The following is a 23,142-nucleotide window of genomic DNA, read 5'->3' as shown; positions in this document are numbered from 1 at the left end:
TGGCCTGATTCACATTGTTTCATTGCAGTAATGCTTGCATTATGCGCATTGGTGTCACCATTCCCTTTAAATAGCACCTCAACACACCTTGTTGACAGGCATACGTTATTCCGGTGCATTGCCAACATTTTTGAATTTTTGGTGCATTAGGAAGCCTATTCAGATGTACAGGGGCCCTTAAAGGATCAGCATAGTAACTAGGTAACTAACATTTTCAGGAAGATCCACAATAGCCAATCTTGTATTATTCTTATGAAGAGCAAATCTTAAGCTAAATCCAAATCTCCAAATGATCATTCTTTTCATCTGAGATTCCTGAAATCTGTACCATATTTACCTGTCATCTGAATCAGGAAGAATATTATGGTGGGTCCAGGTGACACTCAACACATTCATCTATTTGTGTATGGCCATCATACAAAAATAGGACACATGCAGTAAGGATTAAGTTACGCCAAGTACAAAAGTAGTAACAAGCACATGTCATCTAAACTTACTGAAAGCCTTAGCATCTATTCTAGACAGATTACAAGGCTGGGACAATAAAACGACTGCTGGACAGCTGATATTTCTTTCCTTGAGGGAGTTGATGACAGATAGGTTTCACATTTCACCCTAAAATGATATTGTGCTCCCAACAGAGAACTGAAAATATATATATAAATATATATATTTTTTTATGCTAATCACTTACTAACCAAAATCTTTAGCCAATTTTGTCCATACAGTCTGGTATTTGTAAAATTCTATGCAATAAAGATTTTCTTTGGAAATACAATACATACCGTATGTACTTCTATCTATAGTAGAATAATAGATTATCATCCTGATATGATTCAAATAGTAATTCATTATTAGCCATTTAGGTTGGGCATAAAAAGGCCTAGCCTACCAACAATCTGATGGATGAAAAAGTTGCTTGAGCAAATATAGGGTAATTTAACATGGAGACAATAATAAGCACTTTCCATGTTGGAAGCATTTTCTATGGTTGAGAGAGATTTACCAAGTTGGATAATCTATATGTAACCTTCACGATCTGTGCTTCATCATAGAGCAGTTGTAAACTGCTGAAACACCACCCCCCAAAAAAACAGCAAGACTTTAGCATAATGTGCTAGTATGCATCACATACTAGCACATTATGAAATACTTACCTTAGAACAAAGCCCCCGCAGCAGCGCCCAGTCACTGCTGAGGTGGCTGACACATTCCCTCTGCGTTTCTTCCGGGTTCGTGGTCTCTGCCGGCCCCCCATTACAGTAAGGAGCTCTGAAGTTCAGTCACGATATGCCGGACCTTCAGAGCGCATGTGCCACTGACGTCAGAGGCTGCATGCAGTGTAATTATCTCCAAAACCATGAAGGTTGAGGATATATTAATTTTACACACAGGTAAGCCTTATTATAGGCTTACCTGTAGGTAAAAATCACCAAGTGGGCAATACAACCGTTTTAATGAGGGAAGGGAAGAACTTTACTTGATTGTGGGTCACTTAAGTTTGCAAGTCGTATGATTAACAATGGTAGGTCCTAGCATTCCAGATAATGAACAGGTAGCCAGCAATACATGGATCGAAATTCAGCCAGTTCAGCAGGGATCAGGTGAATTTCCATCCATGTATTGGCAGGGAGGTAAGGTTTACAGTAGTAAATCTACCCAACAAGTTCTGTACAACAGATCCCCCCCCTAATCACCCTGGTGTCAGAATACAATAGCTCAGCAGGGAGGATCCCCCATCTACATCAAGTGTGTGGATGGGGCAATCAGGTCCGATTTTTTCCAGTCAACCTACTACTTAAACAAAACAGAGTATCCATCTATTGGTTGCCTTATTTAATGGAGACATCTGTTCATTCTTGTCTAGCCTTTAATCTTTGTCCAATAGTGCGTAGTAAGGTCAGAGACTTCCAAAGGCCAAGTGGTGACCTCCAGTGTCAGGGACAGCTGACATCCTGTGTAGAGTGGGTTACAAGACTCGGTGGGTGTAATGCAAGATGAAATGGTGGGTGGCAGACTCTTTTTGAATGTAATTAGATTTATTGTCTCTTGAACAGAACTGGGCGAGAGAGGGTTAGGGTCAGGAAGCCTTTAAGTAGATGCAATGATAATTAACAGACTCCGAGACTTCTATAGGAAGACAGTTATACAGGTGAAGGCCTCCAGCTGAACACCACTTCTGTATAGGTAGGACCAGTATCTCCTATGGCAACAGTCTTGTAGTAGTTACTAACGGTAGTATATTCAACTATTGGCAATGGCAACTCAAACAGTTCTTTGTTTACTCCACAATCACTCACTGTGGATTTTTGCTAAACAAACTCCCAGTATTTCATTAGACTCCGGATCCAATAGCCATTGGATCCCCTGAGCTCTTCCACTGTTAGCCCTCAGACAGCTGTCCAGGTGGCACAGAACCCAGATCACCTGACTCCACCCAAATAAATAGGCTCTCCCAGCAGGCCAAGGGACCAAATAAAATCCCTGCCCATTGGCTGAGACACCCCATCCATTCATGGCTTAGCTTGGAAAGCCCTGTCTTATCCAATGCCAATAGCCTAGTATCATCCAATGACAGAAGAGAAACGGTGCAACAAGTGTTATCATGAAGGTAGTAATATGCTTGACAATATGGCAAGAAATATTGGAAAAATTGGTACTTGACTTTATAGGCACTGAGATACAAAATGTAAAAAAATATATACATTTTATTACAAATTGATTAGAATGAACAACCAAATAAACAGTAATTTTTTTAAAGACTTTGCAAAGTAAGAATCGTCTATAAACTATTTCAGCACATAACCCATAATCCAAAAATGAATCCTGAAAAGATCATAAAGATGTCCTTGTTGAGTACTAGCAGGCTTGGTACGGGTAGGTCGTAAACGTGCAGTGGCTCGGCTCTACGTATGTGTGTGAACGCTTCTTCAAGGGGCTTTAGGCATATATTCTATTAAAATTAAGATACAATAGTAATAAATAATAATTATTTAAAAGAGATGACTGATGTACACCAATAATCAAAATATAACAGGTATTGAAATAAAACACTCTGTCTGTTTGACAAAACACACATAAAGCAGGGGCCCAACGAACCCAGTGCAAAGAAGACAGACTGTATCTATGGGGAATGAAGGCTCGGGTATGTATACCATCACAAAAACATTGTAGCCATGAAAAAAATGTGCAACGGAACAAAAAGTCCTTTATAAAGTGTAAAAACATAATTAAAAAAAATATTCAAACTTACAGTATACACAACCAGGGGTTAGGATAAAAGTAGAAAAGTGCAAAGTACGGCGAGTGTTGCAGACATGTGTTATCATGTGTATGACTGGTCTATATAATAGTGAGTGAGTGAGAAACGTATATAGCGCAACACATGCAAACTGAATTGCCTCTGGGCGCTTGGTAACCATTCTCCTCCAATCGGATGCTGGTTGGGAGCGCGTTCCATAGTCTGGGTTCTTGGACTGCAAATCTTCGTTCTCCTTTGGACTTGTATCTGGCTTTGGGTATCTGGAGTAGATTTTGGTTGGTGGATCGCAGAACACGATTGGGGTTGTGAGCTTTTAGTTTTTCGCATAGATATTGGGGGACATTTCCTTGAACACGCTTATGCGTTAGACAGAGTGCCTTGAAAGTGATTCTGTCTTTTACTGGCAACCAATGAAGGGATCTCAGTGAAGGTGAGATTGATTCCCATGTTTTTTTCCCAGTCACAAGTCGAGCGGCCGTATTTTGAACGACTTGCAGATGAGTGATTTGGTACTTTGGAAGTCCGAGATATAGGGCATTTGCATAGTCAAGTCTGGAGTTGATGATTGTTCCCATAACCACTGCTATGACTTCTTTTGGAATAAAGGGAGTGAGTCTGCGTAGTAGGTGCAGCAGATGGTGGGATCCGCTGACTACTGACCCTATTTGTGCATCCATTGTCATGTAGGTGTCGAAGATGACTCCGAGACTCTTGACTTTGGTGCTAGGGGTGATGGTTTGACCCAGAATGGGCGGGGGTGTCCATATTTTTGCGGGATGATTCTTTCGATTGGCGTGAAACACGAGAAGTTCTGTTTTTGAGCCGTTGAGTTTAAGATAACTCTTCGTCATCAAATTTTCTATCAAAGTAAGGCATTTCTCTAGTCCGAGATAATGATCCTTTTTGTTGCAGATGCGAAAATACAGTTGTGTGTCATCCGCATAAGAGTGGTAAAGTAACTTCTTGTTACTGAATCAATTATGGAAATGCATAATATAAAGGATATATCATGGCTGTGGCCCAAGATTTTCAAACTTTCCCAGATCAATGGATAATGTGGAAGAAACCCCAGTTTCGCAGTAGTTACAAAAGTACCATGGTCTGATACACTAAATAAAGGAGAGGGATAGAGAGCCTATAAGTCCTATACAACAATGAGATATTCAAGGCTTTTGAGAAAAATGAGTTCCCAGTAACTGCAGAAAAGGGGTGGTGATGTCTTTGAAAGAAAGGAACAATCCTAAAACATTTGTAACATAACCTCAAAGCATTAGCATAGAAGCCAAGGAAAGGATAGCAAATATATACCATCAGTAAATAGCTGAAATGTAGTATCTTGGGGCATTCTTGATGACCTTGTGGTCCGAACGTATGACGTCACCGCGAACACTGCTCGAACACTGCCTTGTGATGCATATTTAACTGGGCGCAATGGTGCTGTTTGTTACACTCTCACCATGCTGACTGATCCCCTGGGCGGCGACTGTTATATTGCAGCCATATACTGATTGTATGTGTTTGCTATCCTTTCCTACGCTAATGCTTTGAAATATTCCTTTAAATTTCGTACCTGGGGGGTGTCTATACTATGCCTGTAAAGTAGCGCATGTTTCCCATGCTTATAAAAGTCCCTGCACAAAATGACATTTCTAAAAGAAAAAAGTCATTTAAAACTGAATTGTCGGATCCCAGCAATACAGATTAAAGTATGGGCTCCCCCCTTAGTCCATTACCAGGCCCTTTGGGTCTGGTATGAATATTAAGAGGAACCCCGAACCAAAATAAAAAAAAAGTGTAGGAGTCCCCCCCAAATTCCATATTAGACCCTTCAGGTCTGGTATAGATATTAAGGGGAACCCTGCGCAATTTTTTTTAAATTGCGTGGGGTTCCCCCCAAAAATCCAAACCCGACACTTCAGGTCGAGTATGGATTTTAAGTGGAACCCCGCACCGAAATTAAAAAAAAATGGCGTGGGGTTTACCCCCCAAAAATCCATATCAGACCCTTATGCAAGCACCCAACCTGGCAGGCTGCAGGAAAAGAGGGGGGAACCGTACCGGGCCACATGCCCTCAACATGAGAAGGATGTCCCCATGTTGATGGGGACAAGGGCCTCATCCACACAACCCTTGCCCGGTGGTTGTGGGGGTCTGCGGGCGGGGGAATCTTATCGGAATCTGGAAGCCCCCTTTAACAAAGGGAACCCCCAGATCCCGGCCCCCCCCTATGTGAATTGGTAACGGGGTACATTGTACCCCTACCATCTCAAAAAAAAGTGTCAAAATGTTAAAAAAACACAGGAGACAGTTTGAGACAAGACTTTTATTTAAAAAAAAAAAAGTTCCAACGATGTAATCCACTCTCGAGCGATACGGAAGAAAAAAAAACACACTATGGTACTTTTGTAACTACTGCAGAACTGGGGTTTCTTCCACATTATCCATTGATCTGGGTAAGTTCGGAAATCTGGACATATGTCTGCAACACTCGCCGTACTTCGGACACTTTTCAACTTTGATCCGTACCCCTGGTTGTTTGTGTATACTGTAAGTTTGAATCGTTTTTCTCTTTTGGGTTTTCATACTTTACACATTACATTACACATTTTTTTCATGGCTACAATGTTTGTGACGGTATACATACCCAATCCTTATTATTTCATCCCCATAGATGCAGTCTGTCTTCTTTGCACTGGGTTTATTGGGCCCCTGCTCTATGTGTGTTTTGTCAAACAGCCAGCATGTGTTATTTCAATACACCTGTTAAATATTGATTGATGCACATCAGTCATCTGTTTTAAAGATTTTGAGCTAGATTCAGGTAGCTCGGCGCATCTTTTGGCCGGCGTAGCGCATCTCATATGCGCTACGCCGACGTAAAACAGGGAGCCCAGAACAGTATTCTCAAAGATCTCGCCGCCGTACGTTGCGCCGGCGTTGTGTAAATGGGCTGGCGTAAGCCCGCCTAATTCAAAGTAGGCAGGTAGTGGGCGTGCCTCATTTAAATTAGCCGTGACCCCATGTAAATGAAGGGCCGATCGACCGGCGCATACGCGCGCATGCTCAGAATCACGTCGCATTTACTCCCTAAGATACGGCGGCTCAATGCGAACGACGTGAATGTAACCTATGCACAGCCCCATTCACGTACGACTTACGTAAACGACGTAAAATCAGACGGCTGTTCCGACGTCCATACCTTAACATTGGCTGCGCCACATATAGCAGAGGAAACTTTACGTCGGACGTAAGCCTTACGTAAGCCTTAGGCCGGGTACTCACGACCAAACATGTATGGTGAAAGCGGTCCGTCGGACCGTTTTCACCATACATGTCTGCCAGAGGGCTTCTGTACGATGGTTGTACACACCATCGTACAGAAGTCCGCGCGTAAACAATACGCGGGGCGTGTCCGCGGTGTCGCCGCGTCGATGACGCGGTGTCGCCGCGTCGATGACGCGGTGTCGCCGCGACAATGACGCAGCGACGTGGGCGGCCCGCCTTTAAAATGCTTCCACGCATGCGTCGAAGTCATTCGACGCATGCGAGGGACGGCGGGCGCCTGGACATGTACGGTAGGTCTGTACTGACGACCGTACATGTCCGAGCGGGCAGGATTCCAGCGGACTGTTTTAAAACAAGTCCAGGAATATTTGTCCGCTGGGAAAAGGCCCGGCGGGCAAATGTTTGCTGGAATTCGGCCCGCTCGCGCCCACACACGACCAAACATGTCTGCTGAAACTGGCCTGCGGACCAGTTTCAGCAGACATGTTTGGTCGTGAGTACGGGGCCTTACGTAAACGGTGTAGCGGGCGCAAGTACGTTCGTGAATCGGCGTATCTAGCTCATTTACATATTCTACGCGTAAATCTATGGAAGCGCCCCTAGCGGCCAGCGTAAATATGCACCCTAGATACGACGGCGTACGGCAAATTACATAGGTCCGCTGAAGCCAGATTTCAGGCGCATCTAGGTTCCAGAATACCCTGCATAGATACGACGGCGCAACTTTTAACGTCCGCTGCGTTTTAATAGATACGCCAGCGTAAAAGCTTTATGAATCTAGCCCAATTTGTTTATTACTGTTGTCTCTCCATTTTAATAGAATATGTGCCTAAAGCTCCTTAAGAAGCACTTTCACACGTAAAATAAAAATAATATTTTTTTAAATACTTTTTTTCTCAGTGCCTATAAAGTCCAGTACCAATCTTATGGTATGGTATATACTATAAGTGTACTGAAGCTAGAGATGCAGCTGTATGTAGTGTATTGTAAGTGTATTTTTATAAATATATGTATTTATATGTACATATGTACATATTTATATGTACACTGAGCAAAATTATAACCGCAACACTTTTGTGTTTGCTCCTATTTATCATGAGCTGAACTGAAAGACTTTTTCTATGTACACAAAAGGCCTATTTCTCTCAAATATTGTTAACTAATCTGTCTATATCTGTGTTAGTGAGCACTTCTCCTTTGCCGAGATAATCCATCCACCTCACATGTGTGGCATATCAAGATGCTGATTAGACAGCATGATTATTGCACAGGTTTGCCTTAGGCCGGCCACAATAAAAGGTGACTCAAAATGTGCAGTTTTACTGAAAACCACTCAGTATCTGGTGTGACCACCCTTTGCCTCACTCAGTGCAGGACATCTCCTTCGCATACCATGTAGAGTTGATCAGGTTGTTGATTGTGGCCCGTTGAATGTTGGTCCATTCCTCTTTAATGGCTGTGTGAAGTTGCTGGATATTGGCAGGGACTGGAACACGCCAATCCAGAGCATTCTAAACATGCTCAATAGGTGTAATTTCCTGTGAGTATGCTGTCCATGCAAGAACTGGAATGTTTTCAGCTTCCAGGAATTGTGTACAGATTCTTGCAACATGGGTCCGTGCATTATCATGCTGCAACATGAGGTGATGGTCATGGATGAATGGCACAACAATGGGCCTCAGGATTGCGTCACAGTATGTCTGTGCATTCAAAATGCCATCAATAAAATGCACCTGTGTTCGTTGTCCATAGCATATGCCTGCTCATACCATGACCCCACCGCCAACATGGGCCACTCGATCTACAACGTTGACATCAGCAAACCACTCACCCACACAATGCGATACACACTGTATGTCATCTGCCCTGTACAGTGAAGAGAACACCTCTCCAAAGTGCCAGACGCCATCGAATGTGAGCATTTGCCCACTCAAGTCGGTTACAATGACGAACTGCAGTCAGGTCGAGACCCCAGTGAGGACGACAAGCATGCAGATGAGCTTTCTTTCAGATGGTTTGACAGTCTGTGCAGAAATTCTTTGGTTATGCAAAGCGATTGTTGCAGCAGCTGAAGATGCTGGATGTGGAAGTACTGGACTGGTTGTGGTTACACGTGGTCTGCGGTTGTGAGGCCATTTGGATGTATTGCCAAATTCTCAGAAACGCCTTTGGAGACGACTTATGGTAGAGAAATAAACATTAAATTTAAGGGCAACATCTCTGGTGGACACTTCTGCAGTCAGCATGCCAATTGCACGCTCCCTCAAAACTTGCAACATCTGTGGCGTCGTGCTGTGTGATAAAACTGCACATTTTAGAGTGGCCTTTTATTGTGGCCAGCCTAAGGCACACCTGTGCAATAATATTGCTGTCTGATCAGCATCTTGATATGTCACACCTGTGCAGGGCTGTCTTAATGAGAGGGCACACCTGGGCACTGCCCATGGGCCCCATCTGCATGTGGGCCCCTGCCTTTTCCCCAAAGCAGATGGTCCTTGAGCCCGGGCTGCCCCTCTACATCCTAGATATCCCCCCAGCACTCTGACCCCTCTACACCCTAGATATCCCCTACCTCCTACCTACTTGATTTATGTTTACCTGCACTGTCTCCATTGTAGGGGCCCCAGAGCATTACTTTGCCCAGGGGCCCATGATGCTATTAAGACGGCCCTGCACCTGTGAGATGGATGGATTATCATGGCAAAGGAGGTGCTCACTAACACAGATTTACACAGATTTGTGAGCAATATTTGAGAGAAATAGGCCTTTTGTGTGCATAGAGAAAGTCATACACTGCCCCCCAAGAAAAAAAACAACAACAGCCGCCACTGCTCATATCACAATCTTTTATTGGTTTTCATTATGTGAGTCAGCCAAGAATTACCTCATAACAACAATACACAATATTTTGGTACAGCTATTCTATTGTGGCATTGTTTTGCTGGCAACCTGAAATATGACAGAAATTTCTATTATGAATTAAGATAATCAGTTGGGTTGATATACTAACACTAGAGGGTGGAAAATCTGGTGCAGCTCTGCATAGAAACTGATCATCTTCCATTTGTTTTTCTTTGTCAAGGCTTAATTGAACAAGCTGATGTTAGAAGCTGAATGGCTGCCATACACCAGATTTTGGACTCTCCAGTTTTAGTAAATTAACCCCAATACTTAAAGTTCACCTTTGGGAACATGTTACATGTTACACCTGTTTATTAGGGTGGAACATGTAATATGTTCCTAATGCTGCAGCCGCTGCCCGATCCCCCTGTGGCAGCAGTACAGGGAGAAATTCCCTGTACTAGCTATCATTTTTCAAATCATAATGACCACCCGGCCGCGTCACTCATACACAGAGATCTGCATATGAATGAACTACAAGTCCTGATTTCCCTTGTGGATGTCGGCTTGTAGTTCTCAATGAACTACCAAAATGCCATGGTAGTTCATTTATTCTTCCTGTCAGTGTATCTGTTTGCCCATATGGGATGCATGCCACACAGATACACTGACAGGTCTGAAGGAGACCTGCATGGAACCAGTGATCTGTTGATCACTGGTGGAATGCTTTACAGGCTCCAAAAAAATGCATTTTATTTACCTGCAAAAATAAATAAAAAATGTGCATTTATTTAATTTTTGTTCAAAAGTGAAATTATTCTTTAAAGGCTAAGGTTCACCTTTGCAAGTAAAAAGTGTCCATTTCTTATTTTTTTTTTCTCATGAGCCTGCAGAGCATTTCAGTGGATCACGGATGCATTCTCAGGCTCTTGCAAACATGTTGTACAGTACAGCTCTCTGCCCAACCAGACAGATACAAAGCTGCAGAACATGTTAATGGAATAGGAGGGCACTGACCAGCATACTATAATCCATTGAAAACTACAAGTCAATCTGTCGTGGTGGGAGTTCGGAACCAGTGACAAGTAGGTTTTTACAGGCACTTGTCTCCTGTCCACAGACAATTAGAAAGGTGAAAAGTGCCTATTTTTACCAACTGGAATTTTATGGACGGTTGGTAACACTGTACTGGACCTCTATCGGTTCCTGGCAGTTGTGCATGCATCTCTGGGTCACAGTGGTACACCACAGTGTATGTGTAATCTGTTATCTTAAGTTATTGCATCACTTATGCTTTTGCTTTCTTATTTACAGGTAGAGCAACTTACAGAAGAACAAAAGAATGGTGACTATTCACTTTTTTTTGTAAATATTTTTACATGCTTTGTCCTATATAAAAATTTGTGCTTTGCCCATCCACTTAAGAGTCCACACACACTATGTTGTTGATACTTTTGTTCCCTGAAAGTTAAAAAGTCCTATGTATGCTCTACGTATGTTCCACGTTGGTATGCTTAGAACCTTTATGGGGTCAAGTATCTCACCTCCACATGACATGACAGTATGATTGGGCACATGATTGGGAATTCAGGCACCCAGCACTATATCATGGGAGAAATGGGAGCCTATGTTCAGGCACTTCTAGTTATAAGGTGACAATGCTTGTCCTTGTTTCCCAGTTGCTCTCCTGCATTGTCACTCTGTTACATGCTCTTGCAGAGTACACTATAGGTGGATGTGCTAAAGCACAGTGTGCAGGCATGTTGTGCAATGCTTAAACAACCTACATTTTATCCAGATAGGTTTCAAATCTATTTTCATTTTCCAAACGAATACAAATTTCCACAGTTTTCTGCAAATCAATAAAGCTGATTTATTTGTTTCTACTATTCACAGAATTCCGTGCAGCCTTTGACGTCTTTATACAAGATGCAGAAGATGGTTGCATCAGTACAAAAGAATTGGGCAAGGTAATGAGAATGCTTGGACAAAGTCCAACCCCTGAGGAGCTGCAGGAGATGATAGATGAAGTGGATGAAGATGGTGAGTGCTCCAAATTGTGCTCTGCCTAGACTCTTCTGAAGTTTTTAAAAATATGTGGTCAGAGCTCAGTATCAATGATTTCATTAAGTATGGCACCAACATCCCATATACGTTATACAACAAAAAAAAAATTGGGGGATATGGGACTTTATGGGTGCACTAAAGTATAAATAAGTAGACAATAATTATAAAAATATATAATATTTTTTTTAAATGTACAATATCATAAAACCAATGCGTACAATACAACCATATCCATAGGTGTATGGAAACACTTTATTGGTAATATTGATTCACTGTATCCACGTTCATAATTCTACATGTTTCGCCATATGTCTTCTTCAGGGAAAAAAACACAGCGTTTCATCTACTAAAGGTATGGACATACGCATCAATCAAACTCATTGACTGAGCGTGGGAGCCAGATTGAAATAAAAAAATGAATAAGGAGATCCAGTGATGCCATACATCCGATCAGCAACAGTCGTCCAAATATGACGGGTCTCCCGTAGGGAGGGGAATGGGTTGATAAAGTCAAATACAGCTCAGGCCTCGTACACACGGCCGAGGAACTCGACGTGCCAAACACATCGAGTTCCTCGGCCAGTTCAGCCCTGAAGCCGCCGAGGAGCTCGGCGGGACGAGAGCTCCCATAGAACAACGGGGAAATAGAGAACATGTTCTCTATTTCCTCGTCGAGCTCCTCGTCGGCTTCCTCGGCCGAAAGTGTACACACGACCAGTTTCCTCGGCAGAATTCAGCCAGAAACTCGGTCGGAAGCTGAATTCTGCCGAGGAAACTGGTCGTGTGTACGGGGCCTCAGAGTATAACTCAAACCAAGCTTTCCTTAGATTTAAATAAACTGGGAGCCTTAGAATCCATCAGACGACATCAGTGATCTAACCATATAGGAGACCGCTCGTAATTATGCATTTTAAAATAGAACCCATCTGTGGGTCAAAGTGACTTCAAAAAGAGGAAGGGAAAGAGGCCCTTTCAACTATTTACAGGCTTAAAGGAAGCTGTCTGATGTCCTGTCCTGTGTGAGGCTCCCAGGGATCCCAACCCTACACACAGGGTTAATTTATTTAAAGCAAATATACTATTCAAATTGCAAGTGAAGTTGCACTATTTAGTAACATTTTCCCCAGAGCTCAGTGAATGAGGTGAAGCTCTGTTGACTTCCATCATTCAATTATGTACAAGCAAAAATATTTTTTTTTTTCTTGCACGTAATTACGTGATTGGGCCAGAGGGGTCTGTTTGTGCATTTTCCAAAAGGCAATATTTTCCACGGTCCTTTTACACATGTTAATGTTGCTCACTTCTCTGATATTACTATATGTCAGATAGTTACATACACATAAATTGACCCAAGCAAACTAGATATAGTTAACGACATTCACACACAATTATTGTTTTTATAAATAGAACCTGGTGATCTAATTTGTCACATAATTAAGACTTTTCACTGCCAATGTAAAATTTGAAGGTTTCAGGTTATTGCGGTAATAAACAATTAAACACTTACACAGTCATTATTTCTATTAGATGTCATCCCTAATTGCTGGCATTTGTCATAGTTACAGGCTAGGCATATTAAAGAAATTTGACAAAAAGTGTGAAAGCATAAGAGGTCATAAAACTGTTATAAATGATTTGTAAACTATGTTTAGTTAAAAAATAGTCAAGCAAAAAAAACTTATTTTCAAAATCGCATGTCAAACTGTCAGTTGTATGCTGTCAAAAATAAATGAGCTAACAAACAATTAGTACTGTATTTGTTTTGAATTTTAATATTCCCTAGTTCTTGAACACAGTAATTAGGTTATTCAATTGTTTAGCTATGAGAACATACAGTCTGTGTAGTGTTTGTAGTATGAAACTGATTGATTATTTTCACATCAGGAAGTGGCACTGTAGATTTTGATGAGTTCTTGGTTATGATGGTTCGATGTATGAAGGATGAAACCAAAGGAAGATCGGAAGAAGAATTATCAGAAATTTTCCGGATGTTTGACAAGTAAGAGATGACATTAGAAAAGCTGCACATCATGCCTTTAGTAGTATTGAGATCTCAGGCTCAAAGCCAAAGTAGCACTGTAGTGGCTTAAAAAAGTAAATGTCTCCCAATGGCCCACAATATATGTCCAAGTCTTATAATTTGTCTTTATATTGTTGCCCTCCATCGAGTATCACACCTCATAAATGCCATTGTCCAGAAACGTATTACTTACTGATCACAAAACAAACTAGGGCTTTGAGCCAATAACGTGCCTTCTTCATTTCTTTGTGATTTTAACAAAGTCCATAGTACATGTACTACCAGCCAAAAAAGCTTTGGGCCCACAGTAGATTATGAGACCTTTCTTACCACAATTATTTCTTTACATTTCAGTTATTCCAAAAAATGACACTCCAGTCAAAATAAAAATGTAATTTTAATATGCATTCAAAGCGCAATGCCTGCCTGTTTGCTTAGTAGGCAGGGGGCCTAGTAGAGCTTAGTGGGAAAGGAGGCATGGAAGTCTGAAGTTTAAGAGTCTCGAGCAATAATTCTGTAAGGCCGATAAATTGAGGGCCCAATTTGGTAAAAGGTTGTTTCAGTGTCACGTATTTGGTTGATAGCCAAACTCTGTCCCCCACCACATATGGAGGAAATTGGGGTCTTCATTTGATGGAGAAAAGCGCATACTTGCCTGATGACTTTCGTAGTAATAAGCAAGTCTTTTCCAGTGTAGCACAATATTTTCCACCCGCTGATCTGCTGCTGGTACACCAGAAAAAGGTTTAGGTAGGGGAAAAGTCTGAAGGTGATCGCCTAGGGCTGCGTAGAATGGTGTGGTATAAAGAGCACTGTGCCAACAAAAGTTAATGGCAAATTCAGCCAAAGGCAAATACCCAGACCATTTTGAGTGTATTGCATTGACATAATGTCGAAGATATGTTTCCAGTGTCTGGTTCATGCGTTTGGTTTGATCATCTGTTTGAGGGTGATGTGAGGTAGTGAGTGAGAATGTTACTCCTAGTTTCTTAAAGAGCGCTCTCCAGAATCGGTAAACAAACTGGGATCTGCGGTCTGAAACAACATTGGTAGGTATGCCATGATGTTTCACAATATGGTAAAAAAAGAGGGTAAGACAGTGATTACGCTGTAGGTAATCCTGGGAGTGGTACAAAATGAGACATTTTGGAAAAGCGATTTACTATGACCCATATAGCAGTCATGCCCTCAGACTTGGGTAACTCTGTATTGAAGTCCATAATCAAATTGGTCCAAGGCTAGCGATATGCAGGAAGTGGTTGTAACAGTCCAGTAGGCAATGTGCGGGGTACTTTATTAGCAGTGCAAGTTAAACAGGCAGCCACATAGTAAGTAACATCTTTTTTCTGGTTTGGCCACCAGACATGATGCTGCAAGGTCTTAAGAGTGATGGTGACACCAGGATGATCGAATAACACACCATTAAATGCCCAGAGGAGTATAGGTTTTTTTAGGCTAGGGGCTACAAACAGGCGACCTGGTGGCATATTCAAGCCTTGAAACTGTTGGGAAAGAGCCGTAGAGATCTGTGTGACAATTTTGTAAGGTGGGATTATATTCTGCTCGGTAGGTCGATCTTCTTTAGCAGTAGCGAACTGTCTGGAAAGAGCATTGGCTTTCTTATTCTTATGCCCAGGGACATAAGAAAGAACAAAATTAAAATGGGAGAAAAACAGAGCCCATCGACCTTGACGTGAATGCAAACATTTAGCAGTCTAAAGATACAGCAAGTTTTTATGGTCAGTCGGAATAGAAAATGGCTTGCGAGCCCCTTCCAGAAGATGTCGCCATTCAGACAATACCAATTTGATGGCCAGTAGTTCTTGATTCCCAACATCATAATTCATTTCTGCTGGAGAAAACTTTCTAGAGAAAAACGCCACTGGATGGATTCTCCTGGACTTATGCCACGTACACACCATCACTTTATGTGATGAAAAAAACGACGTTTTAAAAAAAGTCAATTAAAATGACCGTGTGTGGGGGAAAACGTTTTTTTATGTCTTGTGAAAAACGACAAAAAAAAATTGAAGCATGCTTCAATTTTTTGTGTCGTTGTTCAAAACGTTGTTTTTTGTGTCAATTAAAATGATAGTGTGTGGGCAAAACGATGTTTAAAACAACGTTTTTAAACCTGCGCATACTCAGAAGCAAGTTATGAAGCTAGCTTCAATGGAAAAGAGTGCTGAACGTAACCGCGCTTTGCTAGAGCATTTTGAAAAAACGATGGTGTGTAGGCAACGTCGTTTTTGAAAATGAAGTTTCAAAAACCTCGTTTTATTTCATGATTTAAAACGTCGTTTTTTTTCATCACGTAAAGTGATGGTGTGTACACGGCATTAGGCTGTCTCTGGGACAGCATGGCACCTGCTCATACTTCGGAGGCGTCAACTTCTAAAATGTACTGGAGATAGGGATTTGGATGTTGAAGAACTGGAGCCTTGCTGAACATGTCTTTTAATTGCTAGAAAGCTGATTCCGCTTCTGAGAGCCACAGTAGGGGGGGCAGCGATGGAGGCAAAACCTTTGATGAAGCGCCTGTAGTAATTTGCGAACCTTAGAAAGCTTTGAGCCCTCTTAAAGTAGTCAGTTGGGGCCATTGCAAGACAGCAGAACGTTTTTGAGGGTCCATTTGGAAACCGATAGCACTTATGATGTATCCAAGGAAAGAAATACGGCTTTGATGAAAACTGCATTTCTCGATCTTTGCATACAGGTGGTTTTCTTTCAGTCATTTTAATACACGCTTTACATGTGAGATGTGCTCTAGATAAGTCTTGGAAAAAATTTAAATGTCGTAGATATAGTTGATCACAAAACTGTTGAAGCTGAAATCATGAAAAAGGTCCTTCCTTTTGGGGAGTGGTGCTCCAGGAATCAAATTAATCGCACAGTCAAAAGAACGATGTGGAGGTAAAACCTCTGCCTTTTGCTTGCAAAATACATCTGCAAACCCATGGTATGGTGGGATGGCCACGGAAGCCAACAGACAACCAGAACGTTTTTTGGGTTGAGACGAACAGTTTAGATAACAGGACGGCCCCCAAGAGATTAGTTCTCCATTTTCCCAATCAAAAGAAGAGTTGTGTTGTTGTAACCAAGGATAACAGGCAGAAGTGGAGAATCAATAAGAGACAGGATGATTTCTTCTTTATGGAGTGCCTGAAGGGTCATTGTCATAGTCTCAAACTTTACAAGGCTATCTCCCAATGGTTGTCCATTCAGGGTGGTGATGCTCAGGGGTCTAGAATCATGTACAAGAAAAAATACAGTGTTTTATTTTTAATTTTACTTAAAAATTATTGGGTGCACTTGAATTGAATTTTCGCCACATTCACTAAACTAAAAGAAATCCCCTTGCAAAGTGATAATTCCTTGTAAAGTGTACAAACTATTTGTCATTAGTAAATCAACCCCTTTAAACACTTCTTCAGGTAATAATATATATAGGTTATTGAACAACACATGTTATATGCTGGCATGTCCCTGTTGTTAATAAATGATTCCAAAGATGCACTCATTACGTGTACATGTGTACACTTCCATCACAATGCTGCACAATGGATTATTAGCATGTACTATGCTTAAATACTAAAGCAATTGCACAGGTTTCCATAAAAAAATGGTGTCTCATGTGTGCTTACTGAATGTCATTTTTGCAACATCTCTTCATTGTTACAGATATGGAAGTATACCAACCATATGGAATATTGGATATTAATTTCCACTGTCTTTTCATATAAACAGGGTGATGACGAACAGCAAGATTTGATTTTTAGACACTTTCTACACATAAATGTGAAATATATTTATATATTCAAATTTTTCTAATAAATCTTTGTGAGTGCAGGCACTTTTTGTTCTTTTCGTTAATCTTTTGATCATACGTCAGATATTTCCTGGACACAAGAGATGGTAAATTTATATTTATTATATTTAACCACTTCTTGCCTGCCCACCCTCAAATGATGGCAGATCAGTTCTCGTTCTGGGATGAGGTCATATGACGGTGGCCCAGAACGGCCGCTCTCGCGTGTGTGACAAGGAGAGCCATTCAGCGACATCTTCTCACAGGGGAGACTAGGGCAGGTAATCAGGGCACTTATCATCAGTGCCCTGATTACAGTAAAGCCCCAGCAGTGCCCATAAGTGACCCCAATCAGTGCTCATTAGTGATGCCAGCCAGTGCTGCCTTTCAGTGCCTATCAGTGCCTGCTCATCAGTGCTGCCCATCAGTGCCACCTATCCGTGCCACCCATCAGTGCCACCTATCCATGCTGCCTATCAGTGTCCACCAGTGCCACCTATCAATGCCGCCTCAAAGTGCCGCATATCAGTTCCACCTATCAGTGCCCATCAGTGCGGCATCTTAGTGCTTCCTCATCAGTGCCCCCTAATCAAGGCCCTTTAGTGCCGCCTCATCAGTGCCCATAATTCCCACCTGCACAAAGCAGGTAAGTATAACATCTTTTTTAACCCCCCAAATTGTTTTATCCTTTAGTATCTCTTTAAGTTGAAAATGTGTTTTGGTGCAAAGGTTGGATACTGCACTAAGCAGCTGTTCTATGGAGCTGCGAAGGTTAACAGCAGTGGCTCCTAATCAGGAAAGCTGCACTACTCACCCATCCCCTGCTACCTCTTCTGCCATTCATAAAACGTATCTTATTAAACTCCCAATGAGTTCTGTGCATGGGTGGAGGAGATAATGTCATTTAACTGATGCATCATGGGAGTGTAGTAGGAGACGTTCTATGACTAGTGGAGGTGGCAAGAGGGTTTAACAAGCATGGCAACTTTTCTGATTAGGAATCACTGATGTTAACATTACAATTTCCAAAAGATAGATGCTTAGGGCGGTATCTGGCAGCTGTGAAGGGGACTGTATCCCCCAAAAGAATTCCCTAAACTTCAGCTTTATTGGCACTGCAACACATCAATGCATGCATTGTGGAGTTACTGTACATTGTGGTACTCCACGCAATTTACTGTGGCATTCCACAATGTTTTGGTGTGAGCAAGCCCTAAATTGTACTGCCTACTTTTGGAATAAAAAGGATTCCCAAGCCCCCCATACCCCTTTATATGTACAGACCTCTCTGCAAATTAATGTAGTACATTTCAGGGAATACCTATAATGTGAATTTAAAGTCCGTGCAAAATGGGAAACGCAATGAGACTGTTTTACTGAAAGATGGAGGGAAATTCAATCTACAAACTTCAAAGTACAACTGCAATGACTTTATGGAAGAGAAATGTAAATGTTTTATGTGTTGGGAAATCACATCTTGCTTCACATGAAAAGAAAAGCATATTTTTTATTATAATAAAGTACCTTCTGTAGCAATTGTATAGATTTCATTACCCATAAATGATAAATGTTTACAGATGACATCTTCATAGATTAAAAGGAACAAACTGAAAATGACATGGTTATGGGTAGCAGTTAGCATTATGCATGAAAAAGGTTGCAGTGTGAATGGACTGCTCCTGGGGGACTGACATTCTCTATTCCCACTGGACCTGCACAAAAATCCCAATACCACTGTTTTAAGACCGAGTACAAGTACCGATACTTTTTTTCAAGTACTCGCCGATACCGAATACCAATACTTTTTTTTATCTCATGTGACAGCAGCACATGTGTCAGTATTTTTTTTTTTTATCTTTAACAATTTGTTATTAATTTTTTATAATATTTATTTTTACAATTTTTTATTTATTTATAATGCTTTCTTTTTTTTAAGGGGGGGGGGGGTAGACCGTGTCAGTGTGTTTTTTCTTTTATTTTTTTATTATTTTCTACAATAATTTTTTTATAATTTTTTTAAACTTTTTTTATTCTTTATTTATTTATTTTTTTCAGCCCTGTTGGGGGGCTTTGGTGAGATATCAGGGGTCTTAACAGACCTCTGACATCTCCCCTTTGAGACAGACAAAGGGACTAGGGACACATGTTCCCCTTTCTCAGCAGCATCAGCTGCGCTGAAAATGAATGGAGTGAAGACAGCGTCTTCTCTTCATTCATAAACTGAAACATTGTAATCACAGTTTACGATGTTTCAGTTATGTGAATGAAAAAAGGGGTAGAGAAAGGAAGCGCCACCTAAGTGCAGTATTAAAGAGGTTCTTTTAATGACACATTGTAAAAAACACACTTACAAGAAGGTAAGGAAAGAAGGCTCATCTGTAACATCCTGTAGTCCTCGTCTCGGATCCATGGGCTGCTTTAGAAGTGAAGAAAGCAGATTTTGTGGAGTCTTCAGGCCTGTCCTGTGGCCTTCAGGATGTGAGCACGTGACCTGTGAGGCTGGAACAGACTACATCCTGAAGGCCACAGGACAGGCCTGAAGACTCCACAAAATCTGCTTTCTTCACTTCTAAAGCAGCCCATGGATCCGAGACGAGGACTACAGGATGTTACAGATGAGCCTTCTTTCCTTACCTTCTTGTAAGTGTGTTTTTTACAATGTGTCATTAAAAGAACCTCTTTAATACTGCACTTAGGTGGCGCTTCCTTTCTCTACCCCTTTTTTGTTTACCACAGAGTCAGCTCTCTGAGGACAGCAGCCGCCATTGAACAGCCACATCACCTGCATTTTTAACCATTGAACTGCCTGTTACAACTATTTCCAATGGACTAATCACCATACTCCTACCCATATATGTACTTTGTATCTGCGCTGACAGTTACATCTCCTACAGTTATGTGAATGGACCGAGTCAGTGATCACTGACTCTGTCCATTCGGAGCAGTAAGGAGCCGGATTTACCGGCTCCTACCCCGCTCTCCATCCTGACAGTTCCAGGGGGTGGAGGAGGAGCACGGAAGGGGAGAGAAACACGGCGGGATACATGGAGGAATACACAGCAGGAATACACAGAGGAATACACGGCGGGAATACACGGAGGAATACGCGGTGGGAATACACGGCGGAAATACACGGCGGAAATACACGGCGGGAATACACGGCGGGAATACACGGCGGGAATACACGGCGGAAATACACGGCGGGAATACACTGAGGGAATACACGGAGGAATACATGTTGGGATACACTATATAGTGGTGATTGGTGCCTGTAACTTCCCCATGCACTGATCACCCCTGACAGTACAAGTATCGGGTGAAGCATCGGGAGCATTTGCCCGAGTACAAGTACTCGGGCAAGTGCTTGGTATTGGTCCCGATACCGATACTAGTATCGGTATCGGGACAACCCTACTTGTTACCTCTAAGGAACTATTTTTGTATGACTGTGCAAATCAACATACTGTAAGGTAGGCTAATTGTCCAAGAAAAAAATAGTTAGGTTTTATGTCAATTGAGCATACATCTATCAAACAAATTACCGGTAGATGCACACTTTTTAACATGGAAACCTCAACTTTTATAGGAATGCTGATGGTTACATAGACCTGGAAGAGTTGAAGGCGATGTTGGAATCAACTGGAGAGACCATTACAGAGGATGACATTGAGGAATTGATGCTAGATGGAGATAGAAATAATGATGACAAAATTGACTACGATGGTGAGTAGTTCTTCAGGGTGGAACAAGGACATAGTGCTATTATAATTACTTGTTTTTGTGGCAGGAGCATCATTTGTGAGACATTAGTGTCCAAATGAAAATAGGAGAAAAATAAATAGGTTATAAAAATGTAACATGTATTTATTGTATGTAGATCCAAAACTTTTAGTCTGAGATAAAATGAGGAAGGGGTAGAACCCTTTGTCAGATTTCTGTTGCTAAGGTATAGGTATGGGGTGATGGGTCCATTATTGGTATCCAATATAATCAAGGCCAAAATTTAACTTAACCCCCCTGGCGGTATTCTCGAGTCTGGCACGGGGTGGTATTTCATTACCAAAAGCGGTAACCCCGAGCCAGACTCGGCATCGCCTCGCAGCAGCCACAGGCAGGGTTTACTTACCTTGTCTCCTGGATCCTGCGATGCCGCCGCGCTGTGTGATTGAGCGGTGTCTCCTCGCTCGATGTACAGTGTCCCTGTGTGCCGCCGAGCTCCGTTCCCTGTGACGTTACGACGCACGGGGGCGGAGAACTGTGCCAAATTCAAAAAAGTAAATAAACACAATACATACAGTATACTGTAATCTTATAGATTACAGTACTGTATGTAAAAAATATACATCCCCCTTGTTCCTAGTGGTCTGCCCAGTGCCCTACATGTTCTTTTATATAATAAAAACTGTTCTTTCTGCCTGCAAACTGTAGATTGTCCATAGCAACCAAAAGTGTCCCTTTATGTCAAAAGTGGTTTTAGACCAGCTAGAAAACAGCGATAATAAATTACAATCACTTGCAGAATTGTGCGATAGCGATTTGTGGGGAAATTCGTCATAAAAGAATAAAAGTAATGACAGTGACAATTCTGCAGCTTTCAAATTTGCAAATTTCAGTGATTTTGAGTTGATTACATTATTGAATAATTTTTATTAAAATTATATTATTATTTGTTATAATTATTTATAATTATTTATTATATTATAATTTATGATTTTGTTTTTCAAACTTTTTAATACCTAAGATGTCTACTAGACTCTTGTTCGGACAGATTTAAGTGAGTTATTCCTAAGAATTACAGGCCTACAATGTAAAACGCCAAATTTCCTTGCAAAATAATGGTACCGCTTTCAGCACCTAAAACCAGAAAGAATCATACCGCCAGGGAGGTTAATGGCTCTGGTTAGGTAGCTTTTACGAGCCGAGGGACCCAAAAAAAACCACTTCACATAGGGTTTTTTTTTTTCAAAGCTTAAAGTGGAGTTCCACCATGAATTTTTTTTTACTCCAAAAAAAAATATGAAAAAAAAAAATGTTACTTACCCAAAATAGCTGTCCCGAATCTGCCTCTTTATCCTCTGCGTTGGATCCTCTTCCACGTCCTACACTCGATTTCTTCTTGTGAATGGGGCGCGTGTGTATCCCAAAAAGCAGCCGGCCCATTCACAAAGCGCCGCACTGCTCGCGCATGCGCGGTAAGAAACGGGCAGTGAAGCCACACGGTTTCACTGCCTGTTTCCCTTACTGTGGATGGCGGTGCCTGGAGCTGCCAGGATCGAGGATTGGCCTCGGCGGGGGCCGACATTGCTGGCGACTAGGACAGGTAAGTGTCCTTATTAAACTGTTAGTAGCTGCTGCGATGGCCGCCGGGCACCCACGATTGCCCAGTAACTGAGCAGGACCGTGGATCTCTGTGTGTAAACACAGAGATCCACGTCCTGTTAGGGAGAGGAGACCGATGCTGTGTCCCTTGTACATGAGGACACAGATCGGTCACCTCCCCCAGTCATCCCCCTCCCCCTACAGTTAGAACACTGACTACACATTTAAAGCCTTCCCCGCCCCCTAGTGGTTAACCTCTTCCCTGCCAGTCACATTTATACAGTAATCAATGCATATTTATAGCACTGTTCACCGTATTAATGTGAATGGTCCCAAAAATGTGTCAAAAGTGTCCGATGTGTCCGCTATAATGTCGCAGTCCCGAAAAAAATCGCAGATCGCCGCCATTCCTAGTAAAAAAAAAAATAATAAAAAAATCAGAATTATGTCCCCTATTTTGTAGGCAATATAACTTTATACTATACGGTTATTGCGATTTTTTTTTTTTACCAAAAATATGTAGAAGAATATGTATCGGCC

General features: G+C 41.7%; 1 protein-coding gene across 1 annotated transcript in view; it reads left to right on the top strand.

Moving 5' to 3' along the window:
- The window catches only part of LOC120937149 (troponin C, slow skeletal and cardiac muscles-like), a 36,228-nt gene that overhangs the window by 9,379 nt on the left and 3,707 nt on the right, over window positions 1–23,142 (top strand). The window contains exons 2-5 of the mRNA XM_040350151.1: window positions 10,703–10,733; window positions 11,285–11,431; window positions 13,340–13,454; window positions 20,870–21,006. Of these exons, the coding sequence (XP_040206085.1) occupies window positions 10,703–10,733; window positions 11,285–11,431; window positions 13,340–13,454; window positions 20,870–21,006 (430 nt within the window). The remainder of the gene's footprint in view (window positions 1–10,702; window positions 10,734–11,284; window positions 11,432–13,339; window positions 13,455–20,869; window positions 21,007–23,142) is intronic.

The sequence above is a fragment of the Rana temporaria genome, chromosome 4, assembly GCF_905171775.1.
Source record: "Rana temporaria chromosome 4, aRanTem1.1, whole genome shotgun sequence".
NCBI lineage: Eukaryota > Metazoa > Chordata > Amphibia > Anura > Ranidae > Rana > Rana temporaria.
The sequence above is the reverse complement of the archived record's forward strand: the minus strand, read 5'-3'. Positions and strand labels throughout refer to the sequence as shown.